The sequence below is a fragment of the Cricetulus griseus genome (assembly GCF_003668045.3).
Source record: "Cricetulus griseus strain 17A/GY chromosome 1 unlocalized genomic scaffold, alternate assembly CriGri-PICRH-1.0 chr1_1, whole genome shotgun sequence".
In the NCBI taxonomy this organism is placed as follows: domain Eukaryota; kingdom Metazoa; phylum Chordata; class Mammalia; order Rodentia; family Cricetidae; genus Cricetulus; species Cricetulus griseus.
In genome coordinates this window covers 142,655,841-142,678,557 of record NW_023276807.1, presented here as the reverse complement: position 1 = coordinate 142,678,557, position 22,717 = coordinate 142,655,841, and the positions used below count along the sequence as shown (strand labels likewise).

The window sequence follows — 22,717 nt, the reverse complement described above, 5'->3', positions numbered from 1 at the left end:
AACTAGAACATGTAATATTGACAGTGATCATTAAAATATTTTGTGGAGAATATGTTAACTATTAAATATTTTGACAGTTAACAATTTTGTGATTTAAGAACCTAGTTTAATAATTATACCAGTTTCTTATAGTGTGAAGACTTTTTGTATGTAAAAAGTCTTTGATTTCTAAGAGTCCTCAGTAGCAGGCATACTGAATAGAATGTTAGGGAAGCAGGAATAGTTTGATCATTCCATAGAATTCTGGTAATTAGTGTACATCTGTTAACATATTTGAAAAAACGTACAAGTTTGTGACTGACCATTACTGACTTGCTTGCAGACATCTTCTCTGCATTTTCTACTTCCTTTTAAGACCATGCTTCTTTTAAGGTCTTAGTTTACTTTCCATCGAAGAATCCAAACTAAGTCAGCTATTCCAAGTCAGTCTTTGCTATATTTCTGACAGAATAATAGATTTTGCTGGTCCTTTTCTGTTCTGTCAGCCATTGTCCTATAACTGTTAGGAAATCTCTATAAATCTTTCCAGCAGAGTCAACAGAGTGTCATGAGTGGACACAGTCAGCAGACGTCCCTTCCGAACCAGACTCCGAGCACTCTCCCAGCCCCATTGTACAATACGATGGTGATTTCTCAGCCTGCAGCCGGGAGCATGGTCCAGATCCCATCCAGTCTACCCCAGAACAGCACGCAGAGTGCTACGGTAACTACGTTCACTCAGGACAGACAGATAAGGTGCTTGTCATTCTTCATTTGTTATTTTTACAACCTGTGTGGGCTCAGTGCTTAAGCACACTTGATAATCTTCCAGAAAGAGGAGTTTAGTGCCCAGTACTCACCTCCAGCAGATCACAATACCTTAACTCCAGCTGCAAGGGTTCTCATGGCCTCCATGCATGTGGCAGACACAGCAAAAGAAAATCCCTGGACGTTGGTGGCGCACGCCTTTAATCCAGTACTCGGGAGGCAGAGGCATGCGGATCTCTATGAGTTCAAGGCCAGCCTGGTCTACAGAGTGAGTTTCAGGACAATTTCCAAAGCAATACAGAGAAACCCTGTCTCAAAAAACCAAAAAAAAAAAAGAAAAAGAAAATTATGAAAAGAAATATGTAAAGATGTATTGATGTTTACAAAGTGAAGTCAGAAATAGGTTGATAAATGATAGTTTATTGGGGAAAAGTATTCATGTAAGGCATCCAGTGACCAAGTTTGCACCTGAGCAGGATGGTCCCAGAAAATGCTTCCTAGTCAGCTCAGCCAGGCATTTACGCCTCCCTCCTTCTTAAACCCTTGTTACATAACTGACCAGGCCCAAGTAGGCATGGTCAGCTGTACCTCTAATCAGGATTTCTCCCTACAATTCCCCTTTTAGTCTAAAGAGTATTTAAACTTAACAGAGTAAGTTATCTATAATTAACAATCATAAAGGTGAATTACAGGAAGATATAATAATCTACTTATATCCTAACTATATCGATTCCAACTAAACCCTAAAGTCATCTGAAAGAGATGTCCAAACCTGAACACCTCCTTCCAAACTCAAACCTAAACAATAGGAAACTAGCCCTAACTAGGTGTACATTATCCTTAGTGTCAACAATGGGGGAAGGGGGCATAGTATTCTCCAAGTTACTTCTTGCTGAAATGGAACGATGATAACCTCGTGGGGTCCTGTAGGAAGAAAATGTTAGAGTAGTGAAAGTCTTGAGTGGATTATCTGCAACACATGTATCCAGTCCATGTTTGGTAGGAGATGCTTGTTTGAAGGTCTAGGTTGAAGTCCTTCTCTTGATTGAAGTCCTCGAGTTGATTGAAGGTCAGTACTTGAAGCTCTGGTCGGAGTGTCAGTAGAAATGCATCGAGTTGGATCCAGTGGATTCGATGGGGTGGGGCCCATTTTCTTTCCGGAGACTAAAAGGATTGCTGTTGGGAAGTTCTTCGTTGGCTATGGGGAACTAAAACATTAATGTCAGCAGAGAAATTTTAACTTTTATATATATGTAAACCAGGAAGGCAACAATAAAGAAAATAATAATTATGAGTGAATTTATACTTTCAGAGGAAGAGCAGAGAATAAACAAATGACAGTCCCCATTTTTTTCTTATTCTGTATTACATCAGTTGGCTTCTTGATATAGTACAGAAACTCTGAATTTTATTTTAACAACACGCTTGGATTTAGAGGAGGAAAGCCAAATCCAACTTTAAAGCCAGCGTTGGTTTAATTGAATAGGACTAGGAAATAAAGAGAAATAGATTTCACTAAGAGACAGCTGTAGAGTTTACCATATGGCAAATTCCTTTTGTTTGATGGTTCTTTTTAGATAGCTACCTGCTCTTCTTTAAGTATCCACCCATGCAGTGTCTTTTTGCTTTCTGAAGATGAGTTTCCCTGTGAAGATTAAAAAAAAAAAATATGCCTTGGTGGATGACCTGTCATGTCTCCTCATCGAGAGGTTTTTCTTGTTTGACTCGAATCTTGATCAACTTTGATGGTATCCAAAGCTTTTCTTCTCCTGGGGAAACAAAGGCGAAACCCCTTCCCCAACATAATACATGTCCTGGTTTTCATACAGAGGTCAATAAATCTTTAAGTATACCGGCTGATTTAGTTCAGAAGTTTTTTCTGTAGCCCATTGTCTTTCTGCAGCTGTTGGTCCTTTCTCATTAGCATTAAAGTTTAGTGTTCATAAAGTATTATGTAACCTATGTTTGGGGCGTTTTGTTCCCCCTTCCTGTTTATGGAACATTCTCAGTGTTCGGTTAGATCTCTCTACCACTGGTTGTCCTGTGGGATTGTGTGGTATACCGGTTATGTGCTTTATGTTATATATTTGGAAAACTGTTCCAATATTGTGGAGACATATGCGGAGCATTGTCAGTGTTTATTTTTGCAGGTATACCCATAGCGGCCATTACGTCTAACAGGTGTGTTATAACAGAATTGGCCTTTTCAGAGCTAAGAGCAATAGCCCACTGAAACCCTGAAAATGTGTCTATAGTATGATGCACATATTTTAAATTTCCAAATTCTGGAAAGTGAAAGACATCCATCTGCCAAACCTCATTTCTCCGAATGTCCTTAGGATTACAGCATGCTAGTATTGGAGCTTGATTATAGAATGAACAGGCAGGACCGTTTCTCACTATCTCCGTGGCTTATTGCCTAGTGACAGAGAAATCCTTTTTTAAACCTTTGCTATCTACATGGTGTTTCTTATGAAATTCTGAGGCATCTAGCACGCTTCCTATTAATAAATGATCAATCTCATCATTGCCTTGTGCTAGTGGGCCTGGCAGACCCGTGTGGAATCTGATGTGTGTTATATCAGATGAGTCCTGTTCCTGATTGTTTTCTTGTAATTGTAGAAACAGTGAAGTTAATTCTGTACCATAAGAATTGTGTATAATTCTGCCTTCTGTACAGAGTTTAAGGACTTTGAACTACTTTACTTATCTGTCCTAATTTATATCCTGCCTTACCTGATTTGTTCGAATCAGTGTAGAAGGTAGGACTCCAGAAATAGGTGTTTTTCTTACAATACATGGAAGGATCCAGATTGTCTTTTTTATGAATTTAATTCTGTCAGTTTTGGGATAATTGTTGCTAATTGTTCCCAGAAGGTTAGTAAAAGCTGTCTGCCAGTATTCATTGTCCTTCCATAAGGAGGAAATTTCCTTATTACTTAAAGGAACTTTAATTTCTGCTGGGTCCCTTCCAGTCAGTTGGCTAAATCTTAATTTGCCTTTTAGAATTAAATCAGAAATCTTTTCTATGTATGTCTTTAGCTTTTTATTCTGTTTATGGGGCAGAAATGTCCGTTCTAATATATCTTCCCTCTGCATCAGAATCCCTGAAGGGTATTCTCTGGATGGTAAAATAACAAGAATATAGTCTAAATTAGGGTCCAAATGGTCTACATGTGTGTCCAGTATTCTGGTTTCCACCCACTGTAATTCATTTCCTGCTTCAGCTGATAGTATTTGTGGACTGTTTAAGTCCTTGTCCTCTTTAAGGGCCATTTTTTAATGTTTTAAGTCATGTCCTTCGACTCCAATTATTGTCTGTAGTACAGATATTTCCCCTAGCAATTTCTGCAGGTCATTAAGAGTTTGATGATGATCTTTTCTAATTTGTACTTTTTGTGGCCTGATTTTTTTGTAAGTCTATTTTATAACCTAAATAATTATTAGAATCTCCTCTTTGTATCTTTTCTGGGGCAATTTGTAATCCCCAATGAGGTAGAACTTCCTTTACTGTCTCAAACATCCGTTCTAATGTTTCCTTCTTAGAATCCGACAATAATATGTCATCCATATAATGATATATTATGGATTGTGGAAATTTCTTATGGATTATATCCAAAGGTTTTTGTACAAAGTGCTGGCACAAGGTAGGACTATTTAACATTCCCTGTGGCAAAACCTTCCACTGAAATGTCTTAACTGGCTGTGAATTATTAAGTTGGTATGGTAAACGCAAATTTTTCCCTATCATTTTCTTGTAACGGTATAGTGAAGAAGCAATCTTTTAGATCAGTGACTATGATAGGCCATCCTTTAGGAATCAAGGAAGGTAAAGGCATTCCAAGTTGTGAGAGCCCAGAGGCTGAATTACTTTATTAATGGCTCTCAGGTCTGTCAGCATTCTCCATTTACCAGACTTCTTTTTGATAACAAATCCAGGAGAATTCCAAGGGCTGGTAGATTCTTCTATATGCCCAGCATGTAGCTGTTCGTGAACTAGCTTTTCTAAAGCCTCCAGCTTCTCAGAGGTCATGGGCCATTGTCCTTACAGGTTCATCTGTAAGTTCATCATTTTAAGGGTAGAGCTTTTGGTTCCTCTGAAGGTTTATCATTTATACTTTGTTTATGTACAGCTTGGATGGTTGGTATCTGTTTTCCATAATGCCTTCCTGTATTTTGTCTGCCATTTAGAGGTTATATGTGATTTGCATCTGATACTGGAGGAATGTTAATCTGGGTATGCCACTTCTGTAAAAGGTCTTGACCCCAGAGATTTATTGCAATATCTGCTACATATGTCTTTAACCATCCTCTCTGTCCTTCCAGTCCTATGTAGACAACCCACATAACACTCTGGCGTACTCTAGATAAAACTACAATCCCTAAAAATTGAACATTCACCTCTTTTAGGGGCCATCTCTGAGGCCAGGACTTTGGGGTTGTAATAGTCACGTCTGTCCCAGTGTCCACTAAACCGGTAATAACTGTTATTATTTATACTTACTTTCAACTGAGGCCTCTGATCCTTTATAGAAATTTGCCAAAATATGGGTTTTTTTTTGTCTCCTCCAGTCATGTTTGATTTGTCCTCACTAGTCAAACTACCATCTAGAGTGGTAGCATTTTTTACAATAGGTAATGTCGTATCTGTTTGTCCTGTGAGAGATTGTCCTCCACAGTGACTGGGAATGACCGGACCTTTCTTGATGTGTGGGCCTTAGAGAGTCCCCTTAAGGAGTTTCCTGATTGTAACAGGTTTCCTTGTATGTCTCTGATCAATCTACATTCATTGGTGCAGTGTCTGCCCTTACCACATCTCCTACATAATCCAGGAGGTGCAGGCCTTCTATATGAGACATTGTTGGAATTTCCTTACCTACAAGTTCTCCTAATATGTCCTATTCTGCCACAGATCCAAAATAACTAGGATCCTAATGCCTTCTCAACCCTGTGGGGATTGCTCTTCCTCCCCAAGTTCCTGTTTCATTAGTTAGAGCATCTGGCCTCTTGGTGTCTTTTTAGACCTTTGGGGTTTGCTTGAATTTCGCAAGCTTCTGTGTCATCACCTTTAAGAAATTTAGCCTCTTGGTCTATTTAAACCTTTTGCAATTGCTTCTCCTACCCAAGCTTCTGTATCTTGGACATTACACTGGAGATTAGCTGTATGCAAGAACCACTCTTCCAGTGGTGCTGATCTGATCTTTAAAGGCAAAAGTATCCTTTTCATAGTGGATTTGCATTTTCTTAAGCTAGAGATTCTATGAGTATTTTTCTAGAGTCTAAATCTGCTACCTGTAACTCTGCTGCCCTGGATAGTCTTTGTAAAAAGTCAGTGAACTGTTCTGTCCGTCCCTGTGCTATCTTAATATTGGGATCTACTCTTTCTCCTGGTTCACGAATCTTTGCCCAGGCATTTAAGGTTGCTGTCCTGCATAAGGACAATATGTGCTGGTTATATGCAACCTGAGCCCATAGGTCAGCATAAAGACCCTCACAAGAATCTTATCTTTGGGAGCTTCATAACCTTTCTTTAAGCCTTACAGCTCGAGGACTTTTCTTCCTCCCTCCATAGAGCCCTCCACTGTATTTTCAAGTATAGCCGATATTAGACATCCCAATCTATGGGTGTTACTCTATTAAAAGTTGCCCACGAATTCAATAATTCTTTGACATAAGGCTATGGATACCATATGAGACAACAGACTCCTTATTTCCTTTTAAATTTTTTAGTTGTATTGGTTCCTATTGATATGCAACATGACCATTTGGATTTTTTTGATGGTGGTTTTTCTGTCATAGTCGCTGGGAAGACCAGTGGTGTGCGCATAACAACCTTAGGAAGGTTTTAGGTGCATCGGGTTGGGAGCAATCCAGTTTAGAGTCATTCAAGGCTTGGAGCCTGGCAACCACTGTCTCAGTGAGAGATTGAATCTTGTGAATCATATAGATTCTAAGAATTTCATAGAATCGTTAATTTTTCTTGCTTCTTCATTTACATATGCTTTTAAACCTTTAATATTCTCATCCTTAGATAGCATCTCAATGGCATGTATATTGCCTTCTAAATATCCAATCCTAGACTCCAGCTTTTGGCCTGTGGCAGTAGACATGGAGTGAATTGTCTGTGCCAGTTTGCTAATCCTGTTCTGGTTCTTAGGTATCTTTCCATTTAAGGCATCAGACATGGAACAAATTTTGGGTTCTATTTGGCCATTTGTTTTACCTGTGTTAGTAATGTGGTATGGCCACATTTAGTATCCTCAACTTCTTTACATAAGCGTCTCATGTCCTGCATTTCAGAGATCAAATTTTCCTGGCTGGCTTTTATATCTTGCATCCAACTTTCTAAGCTGCCCATAATTTGTACAGGTTCTTTTTCCTTTTCCCTGTGTCTCAGTCCTCTGGTTAGAGACATCACATGAGCTATGAAGCTGTCCACTAACATAGTATATAGGTACATTACCGGCAAGTAATAAGCCTCCTCTAACATCGAATTCACTTAAGAAGCAAGAGTATTCCCAGTTGTCTGCATTGTCAGATGTTCTGCCATAATGTGAGTTTACCTGTGTCAGTTTCCCTTCTAGTCACAGTAACTGTGTTTGACCAGCAGGTGGCGCAGGTGGCCTGTTATGGTGGCGCAGTGTTCAGCTGTGGATGGTTAAATTGGTCTCCAGACAATTCTGAAAAATATCTAAATGGCTTTCAGACTGAGTTAGAACAAATGAAAGGGATGGGATTTTGTTAGAAGGAAGGGCTTTGGAAACCCACAGGGCTGTAGCCAGTTCCAGGCACCAAGACGGTATGGCGCTGGGCAGTGGTGATGGTGGCTGAGGTGATAACCATAGGGGGAGGGGCCTCAGGTTGGGAAAACCAGGGAAGGCTGCAGGTGGAAACCCAGGCTTGGGCTGGAAGACTGACCTGGGAGGGATGAAACCCCCAGGCAACGGCGGTGGCTTCCTGTCAATGGGAGATGGCAGTGCCGAAGAGACTAGGTGGCAATGAGTGCCCACAGGCATTCCGCTAGAGCAATTCTCGTAAGCGAGGCCGAAAGAGTTACCTGGGCCCGGTTCAGCAATCCCCCGGCCACCAACTGGGTTAGTTCCCTAGATCACAACCCACTTATGAGTTCAAATTCATTCCCAAAACTCCTGACACCAGATATTGATGTTTACAAAGTGGAGTCAAAAATAGGTTGATAAACAGTAGTTTATTGGGGAAAGGTACTCAGGCAAGCCAGCCAGTGACCAGGTTTGCTCCTGAGCAGGATGGACCCAGAGAATGCTCAACCAGGCGAAAGAGAGCCCAGTGCACAACTCTGTCCTTCTTAAACCCTTGTTACATAACTCTGAGCAGGCCCAAGTGGGCGTGGTCAGCAGTACCTCTAATCAGGATTTCTCTCTACAGAGATGTACATATATGGACTAATGATAGGCTCAGGAATAGAGAACTTGCCTGGCATGGACAGGACTCTCAGTTCAATCCTCAGTGTTACACTCTTCTCCAAAACCAATCATTTTATTTTTTACCATGAAATTTTTGTTTATTGCTTCCTATTCCCATTTTTTAAGATTTGAAATAAATACTGTATCTGTTATTACAGACTTAACAGAATAACAACAAAATTTAGTATTCATCCCAAACTGGGCTTTCAGATATAAAACTACATTTTGTACTGACTGTCAACGAGGCTCTAACAGGCTCTGTACAAGTGCAGCTTGGTTCTTCTTTCTGCTCAAAATGTTGCATGTCTTAAATAAAAAAAAAAAAAAAAAAAAAGCATTGGTATCTTGCTTCATTTTCCCATGTCTCAGGTGAGAAAATGTGTGTTTTTAGTAGTTTGGCCAAGTGCTAGGGGGTGGCTGTGAGTTCTTGTGGTTTCAAAGCTTAAGTGCCTAGATAGAAAAACAGGCAACTGTGTCTAGAGTGGTAACTCTGAAACAATTTTTGCATAAATACAGTTTGTTTGGAAGCTGTTTTTTTAACTATAGGATCTCTGTGGAGTAAATACATGATCTGAAATCATTTCATGTTTTTATTGTCTTTACTACATGTGTGCTACTGCTTACGTATTTTGCTGTTGTATTAAACAGTTTGGTTTTTTGTTGTTGGTTTTTTTTTTTTTTTTTTTTTTTTTTTTTTTTTTTTTTTTTTTTTTTTTTTTTTTTTTTTTTGGTTTTTTGAGACAGAGTTTCTCTGTGTAGCTTTGGAGTCTATCCTGGCACTCACTCTGTAGACCAGGCTGGCCTCGAACTCACAGAGATCTGTCTGCCTCTGCCTCTCCAGTGCTGGGATTAAAGGCGTGCACCACCAAAGCCTGGCTGAACAGTTTGTTTTTTAAGATAACAATACTGTTCAGACCGAGGAAGCTGCAAGACTATATAGGCAGTGAGAGCAGAAAATCTGTTGTTCCTTGGAGCTCAGCTTCCTCAAAAAAATCTAACCTTAGTGCTCACATTCTTGGGCAAATCTTATGAATGTGCCATCAGAATGCCCACTGGGGGTTGATTTTTGTTGGTGTTTGTTTTGTTTTTGTTGCTGGTGATTGGACCCAGAGCCTTCTCTGCATGCTAGGCATACACACTGCTGCCATTGATGTACATCCCTAGCCAGAAGATGATTTTTAAAGCCTGAGAAGAAAGACATTAAACTAGAATACTGACATGCATTTTGGAGGATGCATTTTAGCAACCATTTGTAAATATCTTTTGTGGGGGCAGACGGGGAAAAGGGATGTATTTCAAAAGAATAACCAGCTCACATATACTTGGTGTGATAAATATTTGTCAGACTTTATAGGGGAACAGATGAATTTTATGGGTTGAAGCAAGCAAATGAAAAGTATGGTCAGGGAAAACATTGTGGAGAAGCTTGTTGGCCTATGTCTTAAAAAAACATGGCTTGAGGTTGGTGTGTGGAGAGTTTCAGAGAGGCAGTTTAGCAGAGGAAATAATTACATGTCCAGGTGAGGCCACCAGATGTAGATTAAAAAATGTATGTGGTCCAGAGATGGTTAGAGTATTCCTCTATTGGTGAGTTGCTGGTTTTTTTCACCATGACAAAGAAGTTGGTAGTTAGCAGGTCCGTGACAAAACAGACTGTAATCGTCGTCGCTTTGGACTTTATTTGTGTAGAAATTTTTTTGAGTTGTGTTTTGTTTCTTTGGTTTGTTTGTTTTTCTTTTGCTCCTATGCATTTGGTCCTGAAGTCTATGGACTACAGAATTTAATTTTTAAGATCTGACAAGAGCCAGGCGTTGGTAGCACACGCCATTAATCCCAACACTCAGGAGGCAGAGATAGGCGGATCTCTGTGAGTTCGAGGCCAGCCTGGTCTACAGAGGGAGTGCCAGGATAGGCTCCAAAGCTACACAGAGAAACTCTGTCTCAAAAAAATAAAAATAAAAACAAACAGAAAAACAAAACAAAAATCTGACATGAGTTAGGTATACATTATTTTTAAAGGACTAGGGATTTGACTTGGTAGAGTGTAAGTACCCAGGTTTCTATCCTTGGAGCTGCAAAAATAAAAATTGTTTTTGGTCATGTGGACTGTATTAATAATAAAGTGCATATCTGTACTAAACTCAGTGCTATTTTGAATTCTGAACTGTTCTGTAGTTTTGTCATCTCTATGTGGAGTAGTCATGTCTATTCACTTGCTGTCATGGTGTTAGGAATGAACTCCATCTTACAGAAAAGGCAAACAAATAATAACTGTCATGAAAGAAGAGTAGGAGAGAAGAACAAGGAATAAATTTTGACCAGAAGTAATATTATATATTGATAAATTTCACTTTGGTTTATCCTTAGAATATCGTTTCCTTTGCATTTATAAAATAAAACCTTGAGTATAATTTTTCTATAAAGGTAAAGTTTTTAAAAATTTTGTAGTTGTTGTAATTTCCTCATGAATTATTGCCATTGTAGTAAATGAACCATGTTCACCATATATTTAACTCCTAAATACCTTGCCATTTTGTAAGTTAACTTTTACAGAGTTAAAATTTTTAATTGATAGAATATATACAACAAGAACTTCTTTTTTTAACCATCTTAAAATGGGCTGCACAGTGGCCTTGAGTCTATCCACATGTGGTTCCAACCATCACCCTCAACCATCTTCAGAACATATTTCATCTTTCCAACGTGAAACTCGTTAAACAACTCCTTAACCTTTCTGCCTGTTGCTTTTGGCAACCACCATTCTGTTTCTGTTTATATAAATTTGACTGCCTAAAGATACTTGGTGTAAATTACTAAGTAATTTGTCTTTTCGTAACTGGTTTATTTCACTTAACTTAATATTCCCAGGGCTCTTCTGTGTGTAACATGTAGGTAGCATTTCCCTTAGCCATTCTATCTGTCAGTGGATAGTTGGTTGCTTCCATACATTGCTACTATGAGTAAATACAGCTATGCACAAAAGCATACTCGTCTGAGCCCCTGTGTTCATTTTGCTTTGGCTCAGTGCTCAGAAATGGAATTCTTCTTATAATTATTTGAGGAACTGTCACGGGTTGTCCCAATTAGTTTTTTGTTTTTGTTTTGTTGTTTGTTTGTTGTTGTTTTGTCAGCTTGACACAAGCTAGAGTTTCAGGAAGAAGAACCTCAGTTGAGAAAATACCTCTATCCTATTTTCTGTAGGCAAGTCTGTAAGGCAATTTCTTGATGAATAGCTGATGTGGAAAGGCCCTGCCTATTGTGTGCAGTGCAGTTCCCAAGCAGGTGGTTCTGGGGTATAAGAAAGCCCAGAAGAGAAAGCCAGTAAACAGTGTTTCTTTGTGTTCTCAACTTGAGTTACTCCCTCAGTTTCCTGCCTTGGCTTCCCTCAGTGGCCTGTGACTTGGAATTGTAAGCCAGATAAACCCTTTCCTCCTCTTGTTGCTGTTTGATTGTGGTGTTTTATCATAGCAATAGAAAGCAAATTAAGAAATAGTTTTCCTAGCCTGTTGTATTTTTCTATAATAGCTGTCCTGACTGACATACAGTGGCTTTCCATTGTTGTTTGAATCTTCATTTCTCTAATGAAGGTCTACTGAGGACTTTTTTTTTTTATGTGTCTGTTCGCTATTTGTGTTTTTTGAAGTAAAAGGTTTAACCTTTATCCAGTTTTTAAATGTGTTGAATATTGTTTGATTTTAAGAGTTCTTTATATGTCTGGTTAAACTTAATGTCATCCAATTGATTTCTTTTTTATTATTATTACCTACCTGTGCCAGTGAGATTGTTGCCAATTCCAATATCATGAAGCTGTGTGCCTTTTTTTTTCTCCTAAGAGTATTGTAGTTTATATCTTATGTTTATATCTTCTTCATTTTCAACTAATTTTAATATGTGATATGAAAGGTCCTTCATTATTTTGAATATGAGTATCTTTAAAAGTTGTTTTTCTGTGTCTCATTTTGTTGTAATATATACATATATACATGGTTTGGTTTATTGATATCTCAAAAAAAAAAGTCCTTTAAAATTGTTTTTGGTGCTGGAGATTGGCCCCAACATGCTATGCAAGCACTCTACCACTAAGCTATGTCTGTAGCCTCCAAGGAGAATCTCTGAAAACAGAAACTAGGAGCATGCTTTTATAAAATAAATAAACCATTTCATTTGGTATTATCTAAGATAAATATTTAGCTGACTGAGTTTTGCTTTGTCCTTCTGACACAATTTCTTTGTTTTCTCTCACAGATTTTCTCAAGGTCAGCAACTTGTAACCAAATTAGTGACTGCTCCTGTAGCTTGTGGGGCTGTCATGGTACCAAGTACCATGCTTATGGGTCAGGTGGTGACTGCCTATCCTACCTTTGCTACACAACAGCAGCAGGCACAGACATTATCTCAGCAGCAGCAGCAGCAGCAGCAACAGCAGCAGCAACAGCAGCAACAACAACAGCAGCAGCAGCAGCAGCAGCAGCAGCAGCAGAGCTCCCAGGAACAACAGCTTCCTTCAGTTCAGCAACCGTCTCAGGCTCAGCTGACCCAGCCACCACAGCAGTTTTTACAGGTACATCTCCCCATGAAGAAGTTGCCTTGAGCTGCTTGCCTATTTTATAGCCAATTAAGATGTTCGGTGAACAGGTTTGTAAAGGACCTTGAAAATCTGTAAAAGCTTATTGTAGGATTTAAATATCTACAGACATAGAAAACTTGTCCTGATTGGCTATTTTATCTTCTTCATCTTGGAAGGCTTTTAAAGCTTTGCCTAGTCATACTTAGTTATCTGAACTTATGGCTAGAGTAAGCAGCCTACTTCCTGACTTTATCACTTATTGAGTTTATTTTCTGTCTGAGGCTAGTATTTCTAGAATTTAATAAAAAAAAAAACTGTTTTCTTCTTTCTTAGATACCATCAAACTGTACTCTTCATTGGGCAGGGACATTAAGAAGGATCCCTTTGTTAGCCTAGGAGTTAACCTTATTCATCAGATTAGATTTTATTAGATTGCGGTTTTGTTGTGTTGTGTTCCTGCCTTTACATGCTGGGATTACAGGCATGCACTACTATGCCAGATATCAGAATTTTCTTGTTAGAAATTAATGTCAGAGGAGAAATCCAGTGTAGATGCAGTATAGGTTATGATTAGAACTTAGGCCCTAAAGTCAGGGTGCCTCAATTGAGTAATTGCTATACCACATACACATGACCTTTGGCACAGCACTTAAACTTGTACTTCACCCTTTTTTAAAAAAAGCATGTAAATTGCTAAATATACTGTCAGGTATGTAGCTAGCTGTCATTGATGACCATGATACCAGCAAATGTAATAATACACTCATATTAATGATAAACTCACACAGATACCATGTGGATAAACCATACAGAATCTGCATATCTGTAGGTCCAGAAGAAAGTCACCTGGTTCAGGGTCCCCAGCAAAGAACCAGCAGAACTGGTTTCTATACTCTGCTATTGGGGGATCTGGGTTTCTCTTCTAGAGCCCATCTGGGCTAGGTGTAATACTTTAGTAGCGAGGAATACCAAAACAGCCTCATTGCTTAAATAAAGCTGAGTCACACCCACAGACCTTAAGACTGAACTACTACAATTAATAATTGGGTCAGCTATTATTACAAATAATAAAACCAGTCTTGGGCCATTATTTAGGTGAAATATATAAAATCACCTGTGAGAATTAAACAAAAGCTTAAAAAATGTGATTTGCCTTAAGTTGTCAGTGTTCTAAATCTATTGAGGAAGACAAGCCCTTTTAGATCAACATTTGGGACCAAGGAGATGGTTCAGTAAATGAAGGTGCTTTCTCCTGAGCCTGACTTCCTGAGTTCGGTCTCAGGTTCCCACAAGGCGGAAAGAAAGAACTGACTCCTACAAGTTGTTCGCTGACCTCCACGTGTGAACTCTAGTGGGTGCACACACAAACACAATAAATACTTTGTAAAATGAACATCTTCTTCCCTGCCCCCACCACAAACATGTGTCCCCAAAGCATAAGAACCGTAAAAATATTAGATAGGCAATGTTTTCCATAATGTATTTATTTAGATAATAAATGCATAACTTGGCTTTTTTAATGGACCTCTGTTTGAAAAAGTACTTGGGTTCTAATCAGGAAAGTAAATGCCATAAATCCCTTTGTCTTACAAAGACTGTTCTAGTAACAAATCAAGAAGGAAAATTACAAAGGTCCTTGACAAGTTTTCTTATCTAAGGTTTCGGTCTGTCCTATGTTTATGTACATAGGTTTCCTTCATACATACACATTTGCAAATGTCACTTACCCACATTAGCTTCAGCTTAATGTTGCAGTAAGTACATTTTCTTCCAGAAGTGCTTTACTCAAAAATTCTCCCTTTCTCTCAGTTTTTTGTGTACCACAGTTCAGACAAATAAGCAGCCAGAAGTCAATGTGGTGAAAGAAACAGACTTCTAAAGTTGAGGCTTTCAGAGTCAGACATGTGGACTAGTAATGATAGACGTTCTGTGTTGGGGAGGGATTGTTTTGATGTTTGATTTTTGTTACCTCATACAGCAACAGCCTCAGCCTCCACCTGTGCCCTCCTTTTTCTATAATATCTGTACAAACTCAGCATAGTAGACACTTGTAGTAAGCGAAAGGTGGAGGCTAGGAGTACACAGCTTGACAGAGTCACACATTGACAGGTGGACTGCTCAGGTTAACCCAAGTCTACTGAACGCCTGTGTTGTTTGTGTGGGTGGGGGGGGGGGCAGGTACACAAGTGTGTACAAGTGCAAATGTATGGAGGCCAATAGTCAAGCTCAGGTTTTCTTCCTTAGTCTACCTTGCTGTGTTGAAACAGGCTCTCAAAGGGACCTGAGGTTCACTTACTAGGTTAGGTTAGCTGACCAGTGAGCCCCAGAGATTCTTCTGTCTCCACCGCACCCATACTGGGATTATAAGCACATTATAAAGGGAGCTATTTGCTCAACCCCAGTCTTGATTCTTTATCAGCAGGCAGACTGTGTGCAGACAGCATTGTCTGTCTAACCAGGGAGTATTCCTGCCTTATACAGACATAGCTGTGCTGCAGTTTTCTGCTTAAAAATTGGGCCTATGGGAAATAAAGTAAAAATATGTGGTTTGTCTCAAGACAATAGTATTTTATGCTATGAAATTCTCAGCACAAATTCTTTTAAAAAATTAAATTTTGTTATGCTTTCGGAAAGAAGGTAAGACTGCTGTTCTCCAAAAATAGTTTTTAGACTAGCAAACAAAATGAGAATAAAGCTCTTGTCCCTGTGGACAGTGGGCAGTGCGAATGGATAGTGTGAAGGCACAAAGCCATGCTGTATAATGCTTCTTTTGTTTTAGACATCCCGGTTGCTCCATGGGAATCCTTCAACTCAGCTCATCCTTTCTGCTGCCTTCCCACTACAACAGAGCCCTTTCCCTCCGTCACCACATCACCAGCAACACCAGCCTCAGCAGCAACAGCAGCTTAGTCGGCACAGGACTGACAGCCTGACTGACCCTTCCAAGGTCCAGCCACAGTAGCACACACACTTTCTCTCTGACACTAGAGAGGAAGGGGATGGCCAGAAAGCTACTTGGATAACATGTGGTTTAGCAGTTCTGTGAGGGTGGTAGTGAGTGTTCCAGTTTCTGGATTAGTTGGTAGGGAAATGCTGCCTAGTGCTACAGATGTACATTAAATACCAGCCAGTGGGAGACGATTATAGGGACACAGCCAATTCTGACAGTTTCTTTGCCCAGATATATTTTTTTTTTTTGATGGAGAAAGAGTATATTGCCAAATGTTAACAAGCTCAACTATCATGACCTTTACTGAATCTGAAAAGCACTAACAATGTTGGTAGCTTTAGTGGTTCTGTGCCTGGTACCAAATGTTACAGAGAACACACCACTGCCAGGGGTTTGCTTAGATTGCCATGAAGATAGTTCAGTAGTTAGTAGTCCCCACCCCCAACTCCCCACCCTGTTCAGATCATGATGGAACAGTGATTACTTTCAGAATGTTGTGCAGGTTTGAATTTTTATGTATAGATGCTATATAGATGTATATGTGTCTGGACAGACAGACGGAGAGAAAGCAAACTTTGTGTACACAGCTTGAAAGCATTATCTGTCCCTTACAGGTATGAGTACATTTCATTATATTTTGACACCATGTACAAACTGGTAACAGCCTCTCTTTCATTTTGTTTACAGCATAATAGTGTTCTAGTCACTTTTTCCAGGGCACAAGTCTTTTTGTTCGTGCTTTGGCTGTGATGTCACAGTTTGTTCAGTGAGGTATAATGTGCTGCTGGGAATGGATTTTTTTTTTTCAGGTTAAATTATTGCTACATTTCCATTTATTCAGAAATATCCCTTATTTCATTTTTTTCAATTATGTTTGAAAATAGAATTGCACTGCTTTATTTTAGATGGTTGGTTGAGAGTTTGATCACATATTTTGATATATTTCATAGTTGGAATATTTATGTAAATGGTTTTCAACAAGCCTGAAAGTGATTTCAAGAATGTTTCAGTTATAAGAGTAAAATTTGCACACAAAACATTTTAGGCACTTTTTAACATTCTCAGTGGTGGGAATTTTAACTTTTAGGATTTGTTGGAATCTTTTTTATTATCCTTAAAAATTTCAATGCTTCTTTTAGTCAAAATGATTCAGGGTTTTTGAGGGGGGGGAACCCATAGTGCCTTGATTTTAATTCAGGTGATAACTCACCGTCTTGAATTTATTGTCTGGTTTCAGTAGCAGTTTTGAAACCTTAGTACATTTTTAGCAGCATGTGGGTCTCAGTGTCATTCTCAAGTTCCCATGAAGACTGCTGCATCTCTTGGACCACCCTAACAGCTATCACAGTTGTTAATGTGATCCCAAAATTGTTTCCAAATTAGTATCTTCCTTTAAAGCAAAGTAGTCAGTCCTTTAAGAATTGCCAGTAAATACTTTCTCAGAGTAAGGGGGTAGAAATAGTCTAACTTTCATTGAAACACTAGAATATTGTAACTCACATACTTTCTAAATATGAATTAAGATTTCATCTGGCAATATCATACTCTATAGGTAATAAACTCCAACAAAGTTACATGTATTTTAAAAAGCATTTTTTTTTTTAGATTTTTATGGTACTAATAATGAAATTTGCATTATGGAACAAAAGTTGAAAATAGAATATAAAACATTACTGAGGAAAGGGAAGACAAGTGTGACAAATTAGAATTGACCTTAAAGTGTGTAAGGGGTGAGGCTGCTCAACAGAGGTTTGCAGTGGTGAATATCACCTAATGCAAACTTGCTAGGTAAGGGCTCTGGGGAACGAGGAGTCAGTAATCTGTCCTCAGCTTTGTTGTCATCCTTAAGTGTGTCTGTTTTCCTGTTTACCTGGCTGCAGTTAAGTTAGAACGTTAGTGGTGAAAAAGAAAACAACCAAAGAAAATTGGTACCTGCCCTTCTGCAAAAGAAGTGTGGCTAGATACCAGTCAGTAACTAACATATCACGGAGTTCTAATGGCTGGCATTCATATGAATACCCTGAAGAGTTTTGAGAATACATACATATGCAAGCTTATACACACATGATGAAATTGATGTAAAATAGAGCACCCACATTGCTTTTCTCCCCTTCCAAATTGCCTTCTTGATCTTATGCCATTCCATGTCATCTGAGTTGTGCCTCATTCATTTTTTGGCAATACCTAGTGCTAAGGATTTAGCTAACAGGAGAGGCAACGTGCTAATTATGTAATTCCTGTTGTTCTTCACAGTTCATTTTCCTGCTTAAAAGCAGCTGATAAAGGAGCACCTAGCCGCTGACTTGGCTGTCCACATGGAGAGCTGTGCTAGGCAACACTTGGCAGCGTCAGCTGCCTCTCAGCTCCTTAATTCTTGGTTTCTTTGGATGGCAAACTGTTCTTGTCTGCTTCCTACAGACTTACCCATTCTGATGAAGATTCATCTGTTGCCATTCTTCATTTCTATAGCCAAAGTTGTTGACTGAAACCCCAAATCTAAATCATGAAAAGATACCAAATAGAAACACTTCTCAGCTTCTTATAAACCTTAATGTCCCCTGCTCTATTTCATGGGGACTCATTTTTCTTTAAAATTTTAATTCTGGGCAGCACTTTTTAGGTAAGAAATTGTTAGGGTGAGGGTCAAGTAGGTTCTCGTTGCCCTGCAGGTACCTTGCTCTGGGCTGCTTTTGCATGGAGTATTGCTGATTGTATGGAATGAGAACAGTAAAGCACAAAGCTGCTCTTGAGGCTGGCTTTAAACCAGAGTGCAGACATTGGAAAGTATTCTTTTTTTTTCCTTAGAGTAGTAATGGGGGGGGATGGGGGAAGGGAACAGATGTGGTAGGTGGAGCTGCATGCAAATGAGCACTACAGGCCCTTCCCCCCAAGCTCCATCCTAAATATAGGGTAGCTTTAGAGTGCTGTGCTCTGCTATCACATAGACATGACTTAGGAATGTACTACTAATAAAAGAACACCACCAGTGATTTTGAATAGTTTGTGATAGAAAACTCTGTGCAAACTAGTAAGTGTTTGAATTCTGTTTTCTGTGGTTGGTTGGTCATTGCCTTAACGCAGTCTCTTGAAGCTTAGAGCACTGAAACAGTCCAGCTGCATAAAGGGCATCGTGTTGAGGAAGATGAGCCCTTGTTCTGGCCTTAGAAAGAGACCCTTTCTTAAAGTAAACTACAGAGGTAGATTCTTTTCCCTTGGATATTACTGTGTGTTAAAATGTTTCCACTATGTTGAGGCTTTTTTTTTTTTTTTTAAAGTGGAACGCAGATAGCATTTTTAGTATTTCTTTTTTCTGTTTCTTTGGTGATTAAAGGTTTGTTGGTAAACATTTGTGTAAAACTTGTTCAAGCCTATCACCTTTCCAGTACCTGTGGGCCTGTTCTTAGCACCACGGAGTCCACATTAGAAGGTATAAACACTGGATATTAATATTGCTGAGGGTATATAGCCAGGATTGAGCTGACTGGAACTTTTCAGTGGTGGAGAAGGAACAGCACAAAGGCACTTGCCGTTTTCATAGTGATTAGAGAAAAACCTTTTAAGTGTGTCTGGACTGAGTGAACACTCTTCTAAGAGGAGCTTGTGAAGTAAATGCAAAGGAAAAGAGTTGACTATTTTTATAGCATATTTAATATATTTGTATATAACTATGAGTGTAGTAGGAACCCTCCACCTGTCTCCCACTTTTCTAGTCCCTCTCCCCCTTTTGCCATAGCCCTAGTACAGCCTCATCCGCATGGGTAATGTGCCTATTGTCAGCCTACCTACCAAAAGATAGAGCTGCTGCTTTCTGAGACAGGTGAGATGAGACTCTCATGCCTGGGGATCCTTTATGGGAGGAATAGCACACACTTAAAACAACATACCACAGTCTAAAAGCATCATTTGAAAGGTAATAAGCACTTTATTGCAACTATTCATTTAGATAATGTTTGTATCTTAGGCATTAACCGTTTTTAAAGGATCCCCTAATCATCACTTAGGTGAATTTATAAATGACACATTTCTGAGAAATGTTTAGAGCCAGTGAACCGTAGCAGGTTTATGGGAGTGATTTCAAGGTAGCCAAATAAACTCTGACTTTTGTTTTGAATGTGGTGGGATTGGGAGATTGTAGATGCGTAGTTCCATTTAAACACTATTGTAAACCTATCTTGCCTATTGTGTGGACACCAAAAGAGACCAATGAGCCTGTTTCTTTTCAGAGGTCTAGGAATATGCATCTGTCTGAGTAGACATACAGAACTAATCTATAAACAGTTGGTAGTAATATTTTAGGATACAGTAATTTCAAGAATTTTTGAGTGTTTTAAATGTGCCCTGAAATGTTGGCATGTCATTTCAGCGTTCCCATTTGAGTTGCTCTTGTAATATTTTTGCACAAAAAGGACTGAGAAAAGACTGCTTTGGTTGAAAACTATAATTTGGTCTTATCTTAATGTCTCCTGTGGGAACACTGGAGGTAAATTTTGCTGGTATAGTTACTAATTCAGGATATTTAAAACAGTGTTGAACAGCTCACCAGAAATTAAGCAAACTTATATATTTAAAAATTAAAAATCTTTTTTTCCACGTGACTGTTTTGCATATTTTTTTCCGTTGCCATGCACTACATTCCTTGTTTTCCTGAAACAATACTTTGAAAGATGGAGTGTTTAATGATACTTTCTAAGTTGCCTGGGTTTTCCCGGGAAAATATCTAGTGAACTAGGTTGTAGTTGTACATAGTTTGTGGAGACTATTGAGATCCCATCAACAACACCAGCAAACCCTGAGGTGCTGACCTAATTGACAATCACAATAGTAAGTATTTATAGAAGTGGCTGGAAGGAACACTTGTTCCCAATGAGGTTCTCTGGGTTTCCTAAATAAAATGGCTGTGTATTAATTTATATTTGTATCTCTGCATTTGGTCTCCAGTATTTTATTTATGGTCAGTTTTGTTTTGCATCACAATCTTGTCCTTGGAGAACTGGTTCTTGTTTGGGACAGTTGTTACCACCACCACCACCACCCCTTAACTCCAATGACAGATAATTGGAATTCATTGTACATCAGGACTGCAGTGGCGTGTCAACCTGAACATCCCTGCACTTCCCTCCTGCTCTGAACTCATTTAAGAAACAATGCTAAAAGGTAACTCCTTTCAGCTCTGCTTTATTACCTTACTCCAATCTCTTTCTAGTGTCACTTGTTGCCTTCTGTGTTTCACGGGCACTGTCTACACAGCTACTTCCCAAGAACAGTCAAAGGCCAGTATGACAAAATCAAGGACACATGTTGCATGCTGCCTCAGCAAAATAGTATCTTTTAATGGCTGTCATCATTATGTCCATATATTTGAGTCCTTACATATAATTGGACAATGTATGCACACCAAAAACTTCAAAAAGTTGGTTATTTTTCAATCCTCCATAGCCAGCACTGTCTAGTAAAGCCGTGCTTGAACATGGGAGGCCTCATTGTATGAGGGTACTTCCTGCTCACTTCAGCACTCTCATTCTGGCTCTGGAGTCCCACTGGTAGGGTCTAGTTCACAAGGACCTCTTGGAGAACAGTAATTAAGATTGAATCAGACACAAATGGAGTTTAATTAAACAAAACGTGTTTTAACTCTGAAGAGGGTAAATTGAAAATACACCATTTTAGATGTTTTTAAATGAGAGAAACAAACTGTGACATTGCTTTTAAAATGGCATTCAAATGGTTTGTGTTTTAGTTAGCCTATACTGGTTCAGGTTTATTGCTGGCAGTGGTTTTAAGAATACTACGAAGCTAAAATACAGGAAAAGCTGTTATTTTTAGGTTGATGTATAAACTAGACAATCATCTTCAAGCAAAAACATTGCCCTCAAAAAGTCCCCCATTAAGCAATGGATGTGTCAGGCAGAATGACTGGAATTGAAACAATCCTAAGATTATTTTGAAATCTGTTTTACTGTGGTTTAAGTTGGGGAAAGCTCTAGTATGGCACTTTTCATATTCACCCTGTGTAAAGACTAAAGCCCAAAGACAAGTTAAATTAGTGCTGTACTAAAACCAGTTAGTGCAAAAAATAAAGTTTTATATCTGTAAACTGTTAAATCAGTTAGTGGTGTGTAAACATGCACCAGAGTCTTTGCTGTTCCTGTGGTTCTTGCTTTGCTGTTGTTGACATTGCTGTCCTTACTGCTTGGTTCTGGATTTAAATTAAAACAAGAATAGACATAGTTCATCGTTTCCAGCTTCACAGGGGAGAGGCATATGGTCTCTGATCTCCGGATACAAGAGTACTTCTTTCAAAGCAAGAATTTAATTGAAATAAATTTATTTTAAAACAAACAAAAAAAGGGTGGCCTTCTTTTCATGTATTAGCCTCTTGCCAAAACCCTATCTATACTACACAGAAGCATGATGGCTAGTGAATGGTTTCAATGGTGCTATATTAGGGTTCCCTGGTTTTCATAAGCTACGTTTAGAAATACAGTATTGAATGAAATGTGGACTCTCGTTACCAGCAGCATATCGCCACTGTCATCGAGTCTGATACAATTGGCTATACTTGGTTGTCAGAGCTACCCTTTTAAGAAGTAAAAGTGGGTTACCAGCAAGCCTTCACTCAGGCCTCTTGCTGTATGATGTGCATAGCTTTACTTAAAATCTCCATGTACTATTATAACACTGTTTTCCATAGATTTCTGTAATTCGCTCAGAATCTAAAACTACAGCAAAAGAGCCAAGCAGTAGCAGTGGTTTTTTTTTTTTTGTTTTGTTTTCATTTTTTTAATGTAAAAATAATTAGATCCAAACTTTGTTTCCTTTAATTTTAAAAATAAAGAATACCTCAGTGCTGCTTCTCAGAATCACCTGCTTTATGTGGCACGGAACGTGTAAGAGTCACATTTGGATTTATAGAAAGACTATTAAATGTTTTTAAATCTGTTGGTGACATTTTCCTTTCTTTATTCAACACCGGAGCAATGTTTACCTTGTAGCTTATATTTTAATTACCAC

The 22,717-nt window shown here is 38.8% G+C and overlaps 1 protein-coding gene across 12 annotated transcripts in view; it reads left to right on the top strand.

Moving 5' to 3' along the window:
- The window catches only part of Clock (clock circadian regulator), an 82,402-nt gene extending 59,757 nt beyond the window's left edge, over positions 1–22,645 (top strand). For 8 of the 12 annotated variants that reach the window (XM_035452680.1, XM_035452674.1, XM_027390916.2 and 5 more), the window contains 3 exons: positions 530–735; positions 12,435–12,750; positions 15,536–22,645. In XM_035452680.1, the coding sequence (XP_035308571.1) occupies positions 530–735; positions 12,435–12,750; positions 15,536–15,718 (705 nt within the window). In that variant the 3' untranslated portion in view covers positions 15,719–22,645. The remainder of the gene's footprint in view (positions 1–529; positions 736–12,434; positions 12,751–15,535) is intronic. The other 4 variants (XM_035452675.1, XM_027390917.2, XM_035452681.1 and 1 more) reach the window with 3 other exon arrangements.
- Positions 22,646–22,717: the final 72 nt, after the last annotated feature.